Below are 19,208 nucleotides of genomic sequence, written 5' to 3' on the forward strand. Positions count from 1 at the left end.
AGAGGTTTATTACAATGGATCAGCCACACAATAAAATCTGGTACAAAGGAACCCAGGGTTATACCAACATTTGGAATCAATAGGAAGAAATTTATCAGGTCCAAAAACATTAAAGAAATGAAGGGCTATACATATAAGGCTGATAAAATAGTATAGCTGGATGGCATATGCCACAAAAGAGCAGGGATTTTTGTTATTGTTGTTTGATTGATTGACATTTGTTGGTTTTTAACATAAAGGTAAGGAGTTTTAGTGCTGCAGTGGGTACTGAGGTTTATGGAATGTGAGACAGAGAAGAATAGGCTTTAAAACAGTGGCCTCAGAAGAGTCATGTTTGAGGAAGTTTGGAAGGTGAGAGGAACCACCTGAGAGGGTTACAGAGGAGAGGGTGCCCAAGGCTTCATCCATTCAATTTGATTCGTACTCTTTTCAGGAAATATTTACTAAGCACTTATTCTGAGATGACACTGCACTAGGCTATTAGGTAAAAGGTCGATTTGAACTCATATTGCTGTTAGTTCGGTATTCTTTCTATTATACCACCCAGAATAATTCATCAACAAACACATCAAAACAAAGAGAAGCATTTTTTTTAATTCAATTTATTCATATCTGTTAAATATCTGGCCCAGTTTGTGCAAAATACTGCACTATATAAATGTGTCCAGTTACTGGTTAATGGTGTCTGGTTATACTCCATGATCTCCAAGGACAGGACAAGAGGTAAGAGGATTAAAGTGCTACCTGTGAAATTTTGGGAAGATATACTTAGCAGTAGACATTATCAAATACTAGAAAATAGTAGAAATTCCCTCATGACTTCAAAATCAATGATCAACAATACTTATTGTATGTTTCCTCTGGAAAATAATGATTACTAACTTGAATTCTGATGAGACATAAAGTTACACAGAATGAAAACTTTGAAGTGGTATGATACAGTAGGAAGGGAAAAATCAACACACCACATTATCACCAAAGCTTGGTGATAGGACTGAAATAGAATCAAATTTCATGTAATTTGTATAGGGGTAGGTTTGCTGAGGTCCTATTTGAAGGTGAATTCTCTAATGGTCCTTGGCAGCCTTGTTATTCAATTTTAAGTGCTTTGAACTTTGGTTTGGAACCTGAGTAATAAAAAACTGCTTAACTGTTCCCTTTTAAAGCTTTATTTAAAGTGTTATTTTAGCAAAAGTTCTACTGTGTGATCAAGAAAATGACTTATGAGAGCTGTTTAGTCTATTGAAATGGTAACTTGCAAAATCTGGATGTCATGTAAGATTTCAAATCTGAGGATGATGGCCCTTCACAGTGTTGTTATAAAGGCATAATTCTAACAAAATAGGCTCTAAACTTTATATTGAAAAGAAAAATTTTAATTCCATGATATATAAATATGCGCAAATAAGCTACAAATATACATTTTAGGTCATTTTATCAGCACAGTATCATTAACAGAAATCTAAATAATAGAATATCTCATTTAATTGGAATATCTCTCTTTCCGCTCATTGGTTGCAGTTGGTATTGATAAGAATGAGACAAATATTTAACAATACAAATCCACCTCCAAGCTTTCAGGTTCTTTATTTCTACATTAAGGCCACTCTTCAATGGCTTCTATGCCTATAGTCTAGTAGAATAAAAGTGGATGTAACCGATCAGAATAACATCTTCTTGCATAACACATAAAGCCTTAAACCAATTCCACATCTAAATTGGAATCTACAAACTAAGGCATGGAATAAACAGGGGCATACATTTTAAAAAGCTTTTTGTCAATGAATTTTAGGCTAACTGTTGTTAACTGTAAAAGGTTTTGAACTTATACTTAATTGCATAATCATTTTATCTAAACTTGTTTTTTATGATGCAGTAAAGACTACGAACCTTTCAAACAAAGCATCAACACTAAAACTATCAAATATTTTTCTATGAAAAGTAAAAAGGTATACAGTTGACTCTTAAAGAACACGGATGTTAGGGGTGCTGATCCCCCCACCCCCGTGCAGTCGAAAGTCTATGTATAACTTTTAACTCCCTCAAAATTTAATTACTAATAGCTTACTGTTGACTGGAAGCCTTACTGATAACATAAGGACTAAAGAAAAACTATATGTGTAGTCCCTCGGCAGAGTATCTGATATATCATATTTGTCAATCATAGAAATTGTCATTAATATTCCCACATCTCCATCGTTAGTCCCACCTCACCTGAGCTCCAGATCTGTATGTATAACTCCACCTTGGCCTAGTCAAAAATCTCTCTCATTACTCATCCAAGGCTCGTGACCCAAACCACACTTTCAGTAGATAATCTTTTCTCTTCTTTATCCAAGAAAATTGAGATCATCAAGATGTGAACTTCAACTTTTGCCATTTCGGAACTTAATTCCTGTCTCTGAGGAAGCACTGAACCCTTTCAAAGCCCTTCCTTCCATCTGAGATCCCGAAACGTTCTCCAACAGAGCCTTATCCCAGTCATTATATTCACTTGCATTCACTCTTCAAATCCTTATGATTTGGTTTCTTTCTCTAAGATTATTGAAACTGTTTTCTCTAAGGTAGTAGATTCCTGTCTTGGAAGCACATTGGAATCCTCTGAAAAGATTTTTAAAATGTCTGGGTCCTACCCCTCAAAATTCTGATTTAATTGGTCTGAGGAGCGGTCTTGGCTCTGGGATTTGTGAAATTCTCCAGGTAATTTTAATATCCAGCCAAAGTAGAGAATCTCTGGTCTAAAGACATCAATGACCTTCTAAACTGACTATCTGACTACCTTTTGTCAATTTTCATTCTATATTTTTATTCTGAAGTGTTTGACAACATCAATCGCATCTTCCTGATGAAAAGTCTCCTCCGTTTTGCTTATGTAAAATTCCTCCTTTCTGATTCTTCTCTGCCATCTCAAGATCACCTCTTTTCTTCTACTCACTATTTTAAATTCTGATGTTTTTCAGGGTATCAGATTTGACATTCTTTATTTCCAACTGTATACCACTGCTTCGGGAATCATGTATTTATAGAAAACTCTAAACACACACACACGCACAATGACACTATTTTCTTGAACTTGAAATCTGAATTTAGAGCCGTCTACCTTTGTATAGTAGTTCTGGCAGTGGACTCTAAAGTCAGACTGCCTGGAATCCAATCCCAGTCTTATTACTTATTATTTCTATATTATTGGACAAATTACTTAGCATCTTTGTACCTCACTTTACTAATCTGTAAAACAGGAATAATAATGATTCCAGCCTCAAAGAATTGTTGGAAAGATTAAATAACATAATCCATCTAAAGTGCCTTACTCAGTACATGGTGATTAATAAATGTTAGATATTTTTCTTATAATCATTGTTATCATTCCCTAAGCAGAGTACATGGTTCTAACTTCCAGACTCCCATAGTACTTTACAAATATCACTATTATAATGTCAATCATATTGCATCACTGTTGCTGGTTTATATCTGCCTTCCCAACTGTAGTTTGAATTCTTTGAGGGCAAAGAGTGCTTCCTATTCGTCTATATATCTTTGAATTTTAACGCAGAACTTGACAAAGACAAATAGGCCACAGATAAGAAATGGATTTCATCTCTTTTCCTGACTCTAATTGATTAATAATGCTTGCATAGAATCCTGTGTTGGTGAGGCTGAGCTGGTCACAACAAGAAAACAGACCATGTTTGATTAGGGATGTCTGCCTTGAGACAAGAGCAGTGGCACAAGTTTTATATGCTATATAACTTTTTATTAACAAATGGTACTGGCTGAAAGACATGAGCCAATTGAAGTCGTTGCTAAGTAACTTAGTTTTATTTTATAGTCTAAGTTATTTCTGGGCAGCCATTATTATCATGCTAGATACTTGTGACAACTAGAAGCATAACATGCTCACAGCACAAAATTCATTATAGATAATCAAATTCTGTTGAAATTTTCATTTTAAAGGCCTTGCTATATTACATTGAACTTGCCATCTGTGATCTTTACTACATAAATGCAGACCCTGAGATTAAAAGTTCTTTCAAGATTTTTGTAGGAACTGTTATCCAAACTGTTTAGATATAAGCAAACAATAGTTTATACAACTGTTAAATGCTTGAAACAAGAATCAAGAAATGTGCTTTCAAAGTTGGGCTTCTATCTACTCCTTGAACCTACAAATGACAAAGCCATTTGAGCAGCTTCTGCTACGAAATGAAGTGGTTTATTAGCCTGGGGCAAAGAGAGGGACAATAATAGTCATGTGTGTCCATTTATTTCAAGCTGAACTTCATCCACCTAGCAAAGTACGTCAAATACACTTGACACTAAATGAAAGATGGATGGCAGATAAGCTTTGCTTCCAAGTCATTTTGGTAAATACAAATTGGCAATTTTAAATTTCTTCCATTAGATGGCAATAATGAGAGATTTAGGCCTAGGTTATAGTATATAAAGAAGAAAACAACCAAACAAAAACCATGTTAGGAAAAAGAGAAGCAACAAAGAGCAGGTTAAGAAGGAAGAAACAAAATATTAGTGTCAGCCATAGTATCTCAGGAGTCCAAGATCTCATGGGATTTGTAATAGGTCCTCACCATACCTCCTTTTTAGGCACGGATGACTTTTCATTCATAATTACTTTTCAGTTAAATGCCTATAGTCAGAACTAACTTTATTTATTATAAAAAAAAATTATAGGGCAATTCTCATAACTAAAATTATTATCCTTTAGCATCTTTGTACCTCACTTTTTGTGAGGTACAAAGATTATTATCCTTTAGCACTTTGTACCTCACTTTTTGTTTATATGTCCAAATATTTATTTTTTTCATTTGTCTTACACTAATTTCTTAGTTAATTGAAGCCTCCCTTGGAAGTGAGGCTGCTTGGGAACAATCACTAGTCTGTATGCCTCCAGGAAATCTACCACTGCTATTGGACACCTGCTAAAATTACATAAAATGAGCTTGCCTAGGGTTTATTCATTCTGTTAGTAAAGAATTGTGAATAATATTAGATTAGTGTTCATCCCTTAATTTAAAATATTTTGGAAAATAACAAAAATCAGTTTTAGCATCCAGCATTCTGTGTGTACATGAGCGGGACTGCTTTCTTGGCAAATAAAGGTAAGAATATGAAGATACTATCAGATGGAATCAAGTATTTCTTTTTATTAATATTTTCCCAAAACAAGTCCTGAATTGGATGACACATTAATTTCTCTAAAAAGTGGAAACTAACAACCAGGCTCAGGAATACTTCATTATAAATTATATAGCATATCTCTGTCTTTTTCTAAAGATAATCAGAAAGGAAACACTTTCTAAATCACCTTGGAACATAAAGAGGCTGGCAAGGTTGTTGGGAAGGAGATGAAGAGAAACTAACATTTATAGAGTCGCTAAACACTTTCACACTTACGATCACAATTAAGCCTTATCACAACCTCAGAATATAATATGGGAGGCAGTGTAGCATGGTGAACAATGGGAACTTTGAAGCCATAGACTTGATTTCTAATCCAACTCTCACCACTTCTTAGCTGCAGAAACTCTGGCAAGTTATTTTTCTCTGAGTTTCTGTTACCTTATCTGTAAACTGGGGATAATATCTCACACCTCATAAGGTGCTCATGAGGAACAAATGTAAAGCACTTAGAAGAGTCCTGGAACAGAGTAGGTACCATTCAAGATTTATTTATTTATTATTATTATTATTATTATTATTATTATTATTATTATTATTGTATTGATGATGATGAAACCAATTTTGCAGATGAGAAACAGGCTCAGAGTGTTGCACTGACTTGCTTAAGGTTGCACAGCTAGTAAGCTTGAAAGGCTTCTAGTACAGTGTCTGTTACTATAGTAGGTGCCCAATCAACATGTTTGCTTTCTTCTTTCTTGACTTAACACTGAACGATATTCTGATAATTTCATTCCTTAAAAATAATGAGTCAGACTCACCTCTAGCTAGGTTGATTCAAGATGCTAACACTGACATATGTACGTGAAAATTAGGAACATTTTCTTGTATTCATTGGTAGTAAATATGTGAAGTAAAACAACAAAGGGAATTCTAGAACTTACAAAAAAGATGTTCATTGGGCCCACAGTTTTGCCTAATGTAGGATAATTCATTTCTCTCCCAAAGAGGTACATATTTTCCCTCTTAAGTATCTCTAAAAATCAGCAAGTCATTGGCAGATAAAATCTGAGTTTCTAGTCTTTCACCTCCTGGATCTTTATACTTTAATATATATAATTCATAGCACTGAAGAATGGTGCTAGCTGAAAGCTTTTAAAAGGTTGAAAGTGCATTTATATCAATACATAGATGATAGATTCAGCTTTTTGTCCTTGGTTTTTTTTCCTAGCCTCATACCCAATTAAGGAAATCATTTTTATCCTTTTTATCCTTTTATCTACACATTCTCCCTGGGTAATCTCATCCATCCCTAGGTATCTCCTATTATAAGACACTAATGAACTCAGATCTGTTTATATAAACAGTCCAGATGTTTCCTGAACTCTAGACACACACATTTTCAACTGCTTAATGGACAATCCACTTGGATGCCCCCCCCCAACATCTTAAACTTAACATATCCAGAAATAATTTTTTTTTCTTTCCTTCCAAACCCCCTCCTTTTCCTATTTTCCTTCTCTTGGTAAATAGATCTCCATCCTCCTAGTTTCCCAAACTTGAAATTTAGTCATCCTTCACTCTGTTATCTCTTTTAACCTTGACAAGTAATCAATTATCAAGTTTTATCAACTCTACCACACTAATATTTCTTGAATATGTTTCTCCACCTCCACTGATATAACTAGAGTTTAAACAATCACCACCATTCTTAGCCTGGGTTGATTCAGTACCTTCACAGATTGTCTCCCTTTATCCAATTTTCCCCAACTGAATAAATATTCTACATCGCTGCAAACACATCTACAATTCTCTTTTACACATCTCATTATAAAAAAATATAATTCATCATTAAATTCTCCATCACTTAAAAGTATTTTTAATGCTTAAAGGATAAAAAGAACTCCTAGATCGAGCATGCAAGACTTTTCATGATCTGGATCCAATGTACCTTACTCTAGTCATATTAAAATTTTCACCATTCCAGGTCTTTTTACAGCTTTATGCTTTTGTACCTGCTAATCAACCCTCTTGGAATGTCCTTTTTCTAGTAAAGTCTTACTCACATTTTAAGACCTAGATCAAATATTACCTTTCTATAAGACCCTGATTCCTTGTGTTCTTCTATAGCCCTTTATTTGTCTGTAAAAGTACTTATTACATTTAATTACAGTGATTTATTTGATGTCTATGTTCTCTACCACATCATTAATTTCCTATAAGCAGAAACTATCATAGTTATCCCCATCCCCAGCATCCGAATCAAGGTCTGACACATAGCAAGTACTAAATATTACTTATGGAGTAATTGTAGGTTATGGAAAAGGGAGTTAGGATGGCATCATAGAAAACAAACTTCTCTCATCCCAAAATTCATTTTGATCACAATACACAGAAACAAAATCTGAGACTGCCAGCTCTTTATACTGGCTCAATAAAAAATTGTTTATATTTTTAGAACTCTCACTACAAATGTATTCTTATTTAAACTCAAAATATATTAAGCCAAGCACTCTACACTCCAATCCTATAACCCACAACTCACAACTATAAGTTCATATTCTGTAAAGACAAACTTGTATAGAGAAATATTTTAATGGGAACTACACATTTCTGAAGCATAAAAGAGCCCCAAAATAATTCCCATAGGAAAACATTTCCTAATTGCCAGTTAGAGAGAAGAATAAAATTATTTTGTAGCAAGTTTACACTGTCTTTAGCTTAATTGATAGGGAAGATTAAAATGAATTGCTTGGGAAAAAAAAAACACATATAAAACTTTTACCAATTATGTTGAGCTAAAAATGAGTAATATAGTTAATATCATAGACATTTACTTTATATTTGAATGTTAGCATGACTAAATCTTTAACTCAATTTAAAGTTTTTCTACTGCAAAATTCCAATACTCATTAGAATACAGTAGTTTTCACTTGTAATAACTACATTTTACGTGGTCTAGGGTGGCACCTGAGAATTTGAATTTCTAACAAATTTGTGGGTGATGCTTCTGCTGCTGGCCCAGGTTACACTTTGAGAACCACTGATCTAGATAATCAAATCCCTTTTCTTTTTATCTCAGCATTGATTTATTCTTAAAAAAGGTAAACTGTGCCAATGTCATTATTTAAAAAGCAGTTTTCAATGCATAAGTACTTATGTTTCAGTTGATGGCAATATGTTCCTTAAATTAAAAAAAAAAATTATAGCATTTATTATATGCAAAGTATTATAGAAAATAGAAATTAATAAATAAATCATGATCCCCATCTTCATTGAGTGTACAATCTAGGAGATAATATACAAATGTAATAAAAAGTAGAAATGGGAACAAAGAAAGTATGCTTCAAGTTCAAGGAAGAAGAGATTACCTTTACAATGGAGTAGGGATGGTGCCAGATAAGGTAGTACAACAATAGCTGTATGGTAAAGATGCTGGTAAGTTAGGCCTTGAAGGTAGTTGAATATAGATAATGGAGAGGGCAGTAAAAGACATTCCAAAAAAGAGGTAACAAGACAGCAATGGGATTGAAGAGGGATGAAGGGGTGTCCAAGGAGATCAGTTAGGAAACAAATAACAGTCTATGTCAGATATAATTAGAGTAGTGATAATGATAATGGAGATGAAAAGATGGATTTGAGACATGCAGAGGTTAAATCTGCTGGAAGAGGCAACTGATTAGATACAGAAAGTACATTTGGATAGCTAGAGAGAAGGGCAGCACCATTAACAGATGGTGCATTCTAAGGAAGAGGAGTGGAATTAGGATGCTAAGACAATTGCTTCATTTTCGATATATTGATTTAGAGTTGCCAGTAGGTTATTCATTTGGAAATGTCCAGCAAGTAATGGGAAATTTATAGCTAGTTCAGGAAAGAGGATAGGGATTAAGATAAATATTTGTAAATCACCCAAATAAATGTGATCATTGAAGCCAACTGAGTAAAGAGATTTCAAAGGGATAGAGCAATAGTCCTCAAACTTGAGTCACCATCAGAAATCCCTAAACCAGATAGTTACGCCCCACCCTCAGGGTTTCTGACTCAAGGAGACTGGGGTAGGGTCTGAGAATTTGCATTTCTAACAAGTTCACTGGTTTTGCTCTACTGATGATCCAGGGTCCACACAGTGAGAACCACTGATCTAGATAATCAAATCTATTTTTTTCATCTCAGCATTTACCTATTAAAAAAAGGTAGTGTGTGCCAATGTCAGTATCTTTTTCTATGTAATTAAAAGTGTCTAATACTGATTATCTATCAATTGAAAATAAATAAGGAAATGATATTTCTATTGACCTGTTTTCTATTTATTAGAAACTTTTTTGTCAATCTATAATTGACAGACCAAAGGATATGCTCCACATTATGGCTGTGGCAGGAAGGGTTCCAACAAATTCTTACTTTCCCTTCAGACTGTGCTGCACAAGGTTTCAGCATTCTGTGGACAGACTTTCTGGACCTCTTTTAGAAGTCAAATATTTATTGGAGGCTTTTGTCCCATATAGGCAATGGCTTGAAAAGCACTTAGCTATTTACTTTCCATCTTATTATAAATTATTTATCCTTCAGTCTATAAATGGCTATTTGTAGGATTAGACAAATTTTGAATGCTCTGATAAGAGGATTGCTGCTTCCAAATTCATGCATAATTCGTGAAAAGCACATGTGACCTACAAACTCAGTTGGATTGGCATATGAAACAGATTCACTAAGCATATGTAAGTAGTGTGGATTATTAATCAGTTAACATCAGTAAATTTGTTTTTGAAATATAAGTTGATGCACACAAGCATTCTCTAATGAGAAATAGTATGGGTTGCAAAAATCCAATAAAAACATACCTTGAGTAGATTTTTCTGCTTCTTTCCTCTTCCTACTCTGGCTATTGTAATTCATCCTCAGCTCTTGGTTATACTCATGCAGAGTTTCTCTGGAGTTGTATGACTGTCCTGGTTTTCTTCCATCTTCACTCTCATCGGAAGAACTAGTATAGGCTAGATCCATTTCATGCTTGACTTTTGACAGAGGCTGGTAGGGTTTACAGTCTGTTTGGTCCATCTCTGATTAAGGAAGCTCAGTTTCATGAAAAAAAGAAAGAGGAACTCCTTTAATATAAGCAGTCCTGAAAGAGGGAAAAATACAAGCCTTTTCAGATTTGTCCTTTTGCAAGGAAATGCATCTGGAAGATTTACAATTGGTCCTGATAATACTATCAAAGGAGTGGAGCAAAAGACAAACTAGATGACATAAAACTAGCTGGAGGCAATAATAACACTTTGAGTTACATGCATACATTGTCAAGCATTAAGGATTAAGCTGGAGGTTGTAGTCTCAGAAAATACTCAAGGTAAAAAACACAGCATTCGAAAATATTTTTATTGCATTGCAAATAAAGGACAATGTTGTTCTATGGTATGTGTATGTCTTTAAAGTCAGTAGATAGATTAAAAAATATTATAAGATTTGAAGGTGGCCAAGAGTACAAATATTAACCCATCATATCCCACATTTGAAATAAAAACTGGTAAAAGAACTACATTCAGAAAAAGCACTTTCTTGCTTCTGGTTTAATATTGCATTTAAGATAGGGAAGGATTCTGAGTGAAAGGCTCATGAAACAGTAGTGTCCTTGAGGGGCACTGAGCTCTTTGTGCTCATATTTTGGCTTTTGACCCTTAAGCTTACACAGCATTTTAAATAAGTTATTTGGTGGTAACTTCTTGTTCATACTATAGAGAGGACGTAAACAACACTTCTGGTGACTATACTGGTATAAGAAGAGCAGGATCTAAATTGGGTTTAGAAATAAACATTTTAAACTTCATGATAAATCACTGAAAGAACCCCATTCTTCACAGAATACTGGGTTAAGAGCCACTGAGGCTCTTAGAGCCAGTCAAGGCATTACCTGCCTTACTTAGCACTTAGCATCTTATTTGGGTTCAAGAGTATCAAATATTATCTGAGGTGTCAAAATTCACTGAAAAGTTTAAAGCCCTAAAATAATTTGCTTATTTTCATTAATTAATTAATTTTATTATCACCTTCATTCACTGCTGCAACTTTGCAACTTGATCCTTTCACATACAATGTTAAAAAACCTAGTTTGAGACTAAACACCCTTATGATTTTCTTTTGCAGTGAAATTGACTCCTTTCTTTTTCTGCAGCTTTTTACCGGATGTATTTTCAAAGAAATCTATAGATATCTAGATGGTGGCTCCTTATACAGAGCATGTCACATTTTGGAATTCCTATTGCATATATAGTAAACACATATGGCAAAAACACTCAATAAAGCGTATGGACTGATTGATATTCATTCAATGCTATATAATGCCTTGTAGTGTGAACAAAATTTCACAAGTCAAAGTCTTATTTCTCTAACCAAATATTAAGGTCTTTGAGGGCAAAATTTGAGTCTTGTACTTCTCCATATCCCCTATAACACTAAACAATACTCTAGGTACGCACATTGTAGAAACTAACCCCTAAACCTAAAGATTCTGTAAATGGTCTACAAAGACACTTAGTTTGATTTGAAATAATATCAGAGATAAGCATACTTGGAGAAAAAGTAGATAAGTATTATAAATGAACATATACTGATGACTCAATAATAATTTAATTTCATCTCATGGCTCCACATACTGTCTATACACTCATAACTCCCCAATTTATAGCTCCAGCATAGGTCTCTCCATCAAACCACAGACTTGAATGTCCAGCTGCCTACTCAATATCTCTTCTTAGATATCTAAAAGGCATCTCAAGCTTAATATGTTCAAAGCTGAGCTCCTGACTCCCACCCCTTCCAAACTTGTTCCTCTTACAGTCTTTTCCATTTTAGTAAATAGCAAGTACATTCTGTTTGCTTAGGCCTCAGAATTAAAGCCATCTTGGATTCTTGTCTTTCACATCTCACATACAGTCCATCAGTAAATCCTGTTGATGCTACCTTTGAAATATATCCAGAACCCAATGCTCTCCACTTCTCCACTACCACATTGGTTCAAACCATCATCTTCCACCTGGATTAATGCAATAACCTCGTAGTTGATCTGCTGCTTAAGCCATTGCTCCCTTGTAGCACATTCTCCACACTACAGCCAGAATGAAGCTTTTAAAATCCATCATGTCATGTTTCTCCTTTGCTCAGAAGGAGCAATAGTATCCTGTTTCCTTCAAAATAAAAGCCAAAATCCTTACAATGATCTATAAGGCCCCTACAAGGTCAACCCCTCCCTACCCTAACCACTCCAAAAGCATCCTCTGATATTTCCCCCTATCTCAAGCACTGTAGATGCACTAGCCTTCTTGCTGTTTCTGAAAATATCAGGCATATTTCTACCTCAGGGCCTTTGCAACCTCCCATTGTAAACCACTAAAAAATGTAACTTATCATCTTCCTTCTCGACTTTCATAGTACTTATCACTAGATGACACACTATATATTTTGCTTATTTGTTTATTGTCCACCATCTGTCTCTCTCCACTAAAATGTAACCTCCATGATGGTAGATATTTTTATCTGTTATATTCATCACTACAGCCCCAGAATAAGCACAGTGTTTGGCATATAGTAGACATTTAATCAATATTTATTGAATGAATGAGTAAACAATTGCCAAGAACTCATAAAAGGGGCAAGAGAGAATGTGGAAATGAATAGGCCGTATTCTCTGCCAAAGGAACTCAGAGCTTAATGCGAGTGATAAATAAACAACTTTATCACAAAGTAGAATGCAATGACTCATAAAGAAAGACAACGGAATGTTGGCCACCAAAGATGAAGATAGTGGGGAAAGACTGTACCCAATTAGCTTATTTGTTCATCACCAACACCATCACCACAAACAGTGAAATTCCATTGAGCATTGATCTTATAAGGCAAGTTTTAATTGCTTTTTTTAATGTTCCTGTTGCATGTTGTTCAGGAGGTGCAGAGTTACCTGGATTACAGGCCTTGATTTTGCTACAAACAGGGCAGAGTGAGAAATGTACAAACAGCAGACTTCCAGAGATGCAGTTTTGCAGCTGAGAATTGTACTTTCACTCTTTAATCAATAAAATTCATCTAACTTAATTTTGGCTAACACATACGTAGAGTTCTTTGTTCATTAGAGAATGGAAGTTCACCAAGGAGGAGAGGACAGTTCTTTTCCACATAAGGACATTGATAATGCAAAAATATCAATCAAGGCCTTTATACTTAAAAAAATAATTTAAAGTACTTTCTGTTATAATATAGTGGTAAACAGATATTATTTTATTTTCTAAAGCACAGTGCCCTTCTCTCACTTGCTTTTTCAACCAAATCTTTGGTTTACTCTGACTGAGATTAACATAGCAGAGGTATGGCCAAAATAACAATCATTCTTAAGCCTCAGTTGGTCATGAGTTTATATTTAACTTTATTCAAAGCTAACAAAGTTAAAAACGAAAAAAAATTTCACTTCTAATGTCTAATGTTAATGAGTTTTGGTATCTATGATTTATCATGTTAAAATCACACTCATTTTCTATGTATTGAAATCTAGAAATTCTCTTTTCCTTCATGGTGTTTATTTGCAACATGAAAATGAGAGAGAGAGAGAGAGAGAGAGAGAGAGAGAGAGAGAGAGAGAGAGATTGTTATAGCTGTTTCAAGAGAGAGAGTGTTATAGCTGTTTCAAATTTATTCACAGCTATTCATCAGACAGAAATATCATACCTATCCAAGGTTATTGAATGTCCTAGAAAGCAATCTTCCTTTAAACCTCAAAATTGATTTAAACCAAGAGAAAATAATCCTTCCCCTTCTCCCCGACTCTCAACAACTTCTTATCTTAAAATTTGTGTCATTGGGACCCATATGGCAGAATATATTCCATGTCTCTTTAAGCATTTGATATGGAAGAACACACAACTCTGTGTGCCAAGAGCTGTGAAGGTATACAGCTGTGGTATTTACCAAAGTCTTCAGAGGCAGAGCCTGAATTCACTCACACATAGTTCACTTCTTGAAAATAAAAGAAGTGGGAAAACATTAAGAAAAACATTAATATTTTAAATCTAACAAGCATTAAAAGCATAGTAATTCTGAACAGGTGCTGTTCCAAATATTCTTAGGTAAAGGATAGGCTCATATTTGCTTAATTGACTTTTGCATTCAGTGTTCAACATGGCATCCTGGAGATCTACTGACAAGCAAATGTTATTTACTGTCAACTCATAAAAACCAAACACACATACAATACTATTCACATCAAAACAATTTTTTTATTTCTCTATACTTTGAAAACTATAATTTTTTAAAAATTGATTTATATTTTATGATGACATTGGTTAACAAAATCCAATAAGTTTCAACTGTACACTTTTACAATAAGGCATATTTATGTTACACTGTGTATTCACCTCCCATAGTTAGATTTATTTCTGTCACTACATATTTGACCTCCTTTACCTCCTCTACCTCCCCCTCCCCCCATCCCCTAACTTCTGGTAACCACTATTCTATAGTCCACGTCCATGAGTCTCTGTTTATCCTGTTTATTTGTTGCTTTTAGGTTTATATCCCACATATAAGTGATATCGTGATTTTCAATTTTTCCTGTCTGGCTTATTTCGCTTAGATGATTATCTCGAGGTCCATCCCTGTTGTTGCAAATGGCAGTATTTCATCTCTTATGACTGTATAATATTCCATTGTATATATAGAACACCGCTTCTTTATCCAGTCATCTATCATAGGACTCTTTGGTTGTTTCCATATACTGGTCACCATGGATAATGCTACTATTCAGTGTGAAAATATCTTTTTATATATGGGTCTTCAAGTCTTTTGGGAAAATATACGGTAGAGGGATAGCTGGATCATATGGTAGATGAATTCTCAGTTTTCTGAGGAATCTCTATACTGTTTTTATAGTGGCTGGACCAATCTGCAGTCCCACCAGCAATGTATGAGGGTTCCTTTTTCTCCATATACTCTCCAACATTTTTTTTTTATTACTTGTCCTATTGATAACAGCTATCCTATCATCTATTATTAGACACTTCAGTTGCTTCCATGCCCTGGCCACTGTGAATGATGCTGCTATGAACATTGGTGTGCAAATATATTTTCGAATATGGATTTTCAAGTCTTTGGGGTAAATACCCAGTAGAAAGATGGATCATATGGTAAATCAATCCTTAGTTTTCTGAGGAACCAAAAAGCAATGTATAGGTAAAACACATGATGTTATGAAACAGGATGATAAAAAAGAAGTCAATCATCTTTGCTTCTGCAGGAGACCCATTCAGATAGATCACATAGTGTAAATTCAAATATTACCATCTGGGGTTCACCCTTGTGTTTTTCACTTTCTAGCTGGTAACAAGATAAACTCTAAGGTGATTTCAGAGGAAACCCATGGAGGTTTATGTTTGTTTCTTTAGTCACTATAAGGCTGTGGAGAGACAATTTGGTATGTGGAAATCATTGGCCTGGGAATGGCAGAATTATCACAGTAATAGCAGCAGCAGCAGTTAACTCATATGGCAGTAAGCAGGTATCAGGCGTACTAGACACTGCTGTAAGTGCTTTACATGTATTAACTCCTTTAATTCTTATAGGATCCTATGTGATAGGTACTATTTTTATCCCCATTTTCTAGATAAAGAAAACTCAAGGAACCAGCTACTAAACTGTAAAGCTGAGATTTAATTTCAGACAATCTGGCTCCAAAGGCCACACTTTTAATCACTACTCTACTCTGTATTTCAGAAGAACACTGGCAGAGTGGCCTTAGGTATATCAGTGCCTCTAGTTGCTCTAAATGTAATAAGAAGATTGGATTATCTCAAAGAGCTCATCCAGTTCTAAAATCCCATGACTGTATATGAAATTAAAGTAAGTTTGGGTTGATTGGCCAAAAACAAAACAGGACAAAACAAAAGCTGATGGGTATATCCAAGACCAAATTTGCATTATTTATCATTCCCCTCTCCTCCTCTCCATTCCCTTCCATTCCTCTTCCTCTCCCCATCCCTCTTACACACATTCCAATCAATTATAGGGTAGTTTACTTAAAATATTACTTTTGAATCCACAGGTCTGATGTGTGTGTGTGTGTGTGTGTGTGTGTGTGTGTGTGTGTGTGTGTGTATGCATGGGAAAACTTCCCTTCCTCTTCCTCTATCCTGTTATATTCTTTCCATTTCTTGTTCTTTATCATATACAATGTCCTCTCCAAGTGAAAAATGTTTCTGGTTTACCCTCAGCACAAGACAGTTTTGTCCTACTCACAGCAACTATTTATAGGTAGAGACCTTCACCAAAAAAGCTCATTCCACTCCATAAAAAAAAAAAAAAAGGTCATAGGACATTGCTCAAGGAGAACAGGCCTTCACAGCACAACAAACAGAGGAAAGGAGGCCACCCAGTACCTGGAAAATAGCTAGCAAAGGGTAATTGTACTCTTAGAAAGTATTACAACATTTTTTCCTCAACAAAGACCTTTTCATGGATGCAGATTGACTGATTCAGAAAACACTGAACTTGGACAGTCCTTAAAAGGAACGTGAACTCTTGGCTAATTCTTTTCTGATATTTCTTTGTTTTTCTTAAGGAAACACTCAAGTAGTAACTTGTTATGTTGTGGTGGGGGATGGGGGCAGCAAGGAGCTATAAAAGTAGCATAATTTCTTGAATCTTCACAAAATTTAGGAAGAGATTTCCATCATCATCCTACCAGCCAGTAAGAGTGACTGCTGTCATTCTGGTTCATTTCGTTCTAGTCATAACATACACATACATTTTTTCATGTTGCTTCCTTCATTCTAGATGTTTTCTGCATATTTTATGCAATTTCTATAACCATGATTTTTAATAGCATTGTAGAGTGGATGTACCACAATTTACATCCACATTCCCTAATGTTGGGTATTTATATTTTTCTCTCCCCATTTATAAGTATTATAACTGAAGTCATATAAAGATAACATGATAATCTTCAATATTTTTATTATTTCCTTAGGGCAGATTCCAAAAATTTGAATTAATATGCCAAAGGTTTGAACAATTTGGAGTTTGGGGGGATGTAATGATTTACACTGCCATTAGCAATGTGTGGGGAAACTCTCCTCTCATTGTACCCTTGGCAACTTTGAGGATCGTTTTTTTAATGTCTATTTGAAGTTAGTAAATTAAAAGTATCTTTTTCTTTTAGTTTGCACTTGTTTGGGTATCAGTGAGGCTGAATAGTTCTATTTCTTCTCTTGTGAACTATGTATTTATGTCCTTTGTGCATTTATCTATTGGAGACCTTAGTAAGTTTAAAAAAAAAAAAAACTATATTGGTGCAACATAGAAAGCAATTTAAGCCTTTATAGTATTTGCTGAAGCTATCTTTCATAGCTTGTTGTTTGCTCTTTTTATTTTTCTCTTTTTTTAGATGAATGAACATTATGCTAAGAGGAAAGAAAGATCACTGCCTAGACAAATCGGTTGCTTTAGAAAACTATGACAGATTTGGTAAAATCAAGAGTTTTTTGAAAAGTTTGTTATTATCTAATTACTCAGCAGCTATTTGATGGACTTCACTTAATTATTCACCAAATAAATTGCAGTCTGACTGAATTCTAATATTTAAAAAAAACAAACAAACATCAATTTCCATGTGATGACAGCCTGAATAAATATATAAAGCCTGAAGCACTAGTTTGATTTTCTCATGGAATTGGCCAGTTATCCTGGTGTCTCATGGATACAACCATAACACTTTAGTAAATAAAAAAGATAAATAAATCATTATTTTTTCAGGAGATAGGCTGAGAATTTTATATACTGCATATAGGACCTCTTATCTGGGAAATGATGGCTTTCGAGGTAGACTGCTTTTTGTGGTACAAAGATATCCTATTATATCGAAGAGATAACACTCAAGAGTTGAACTTCTTACCACATTGGTTCACATGTGTTTGTTTAAGCTAATCTTATAATGGCAGGATGAAAGGTACTTCTTAAAAAAATAATCCCCCAAAACTGATTTGACTCAGTTGTGAGAACAGCTGTGGATGATGTCCTCATGGCGCCTCAACAGGCTCTTTAGGCTACTTTGAAAGAGAAAAATGGAAGTTGCTTAATTTCACAACTAAATAGTGATGATTAATTATCTTGCATCTCTTTCTGTAGATGTTCTTTTTTTTTTTTTCTGGCTGCTTGTGTCTTTAGTTTTTCCTCATTATATTTGGATAAAAACTCCAAATATTTTTTATGGATACTGATGCTACATTACATAAGAAAAATAGAGAGAAGAATAATAAACAGAAAAGTTGGTTTTGTCACCAGATTCCACAAAGAAACTAATCTGGAAGATATTTTTAAAAGAAACATCAATGTTTAGAACTCTAGACCAAATATTTTGGACTTTTATTCTCTTTTAGTATTCCCCATTGCTGCCTAGAAAACTTGGACTCCAAAAGTCCCTCATTCACCACAAATACACACAAGTTTGGACAAAGTTCTTGGGAATGGAACTATACATATATCATAATTTTAAAGATTTGAGTATGTCATAATATCCCATTAGATAAGTGGAAATGGCTTAGTGCAGGAGTCCCCAACCCCCGGGCCACAGATTAGTACCAGTCTGTGGCCTGTTAGGAACTGGGGCGCACAGCAGGAGGTGAGTGGCAGCAGGTCAGTGAGCAAAGCTTCATCTGTATTCGCAGTCACTCCCCAGCACTAGCATCACCTCTTCTGCTCCACCTCAGATCATCAGGCATTAGATTCTCATAGGAGAACCGGTCCCTGGTGCCAAAAGGTTGGGGGCCGCTGGCTTAGTGCATGCCCAAATAAGGGCCCAGAATCTCTGGTTTGTATTTTAAATTAATTGAGACAGGGATTTATTTTTGAATGTATAAGTACCTACAACATCTCTATCTCTTAGTAATTTGAAAATAAAAATACATCTCTGAGTTGCAGTGACATCTGTGTCCATCACACCATCTCTTTTGAAACTGAAACAGCTTCCTAAAGTAATTTCAAATTATCTTTCTCTTATAACTTCTCAATATCCGTCGTGGTGGATTATGTTAATA

At 34.8% G+C, this 19,208-nt stretch overlaps 1 protein-coding gene across 3 annotated transcripts in view; it reads right to left on the reverse strand.

Moving 5' to 3' along the window:
- TENM1 (teneurin transmembrane protein 1) overlaps nucleotides 1–10,197 on the reverse strand; it is a 756,077-nt gene extending 745,880 nt beyond the window's left edge. For all 3 annotated transcript variants that reach the window (XM_006916168.3, XM_006916167.3, XM_006916166.3), the window contains exon 1: nucleotides 9,981–10,197. In XM_006916168.3, the coding sequence (XP_006916230.1) occupies nucleotides 9,981–10,197 (217 nt within the window). The remainder of the gene's footprint in view (nucleotides 1–9,980) is intronic.
- Nucleotides 10,198–19,208: the final 9,011 nt, after the last annotated feature.

The sequence above is a fragment of the Pteropus alecto genome, unplaced genomic scaffold (genome assembly GCF_000325575.1).
Source record: "Pteropus alecto unplaced genomic scaffold, ASM32557v1 scaffold116, whole genome shotgun sequence".
NCBI classification, from domain to species: Eukaryota; Metazoa; Chordata; class Mammalia; order Chiroptera; family Pteropodidae; genus Pteropus; species Pteropus alecto.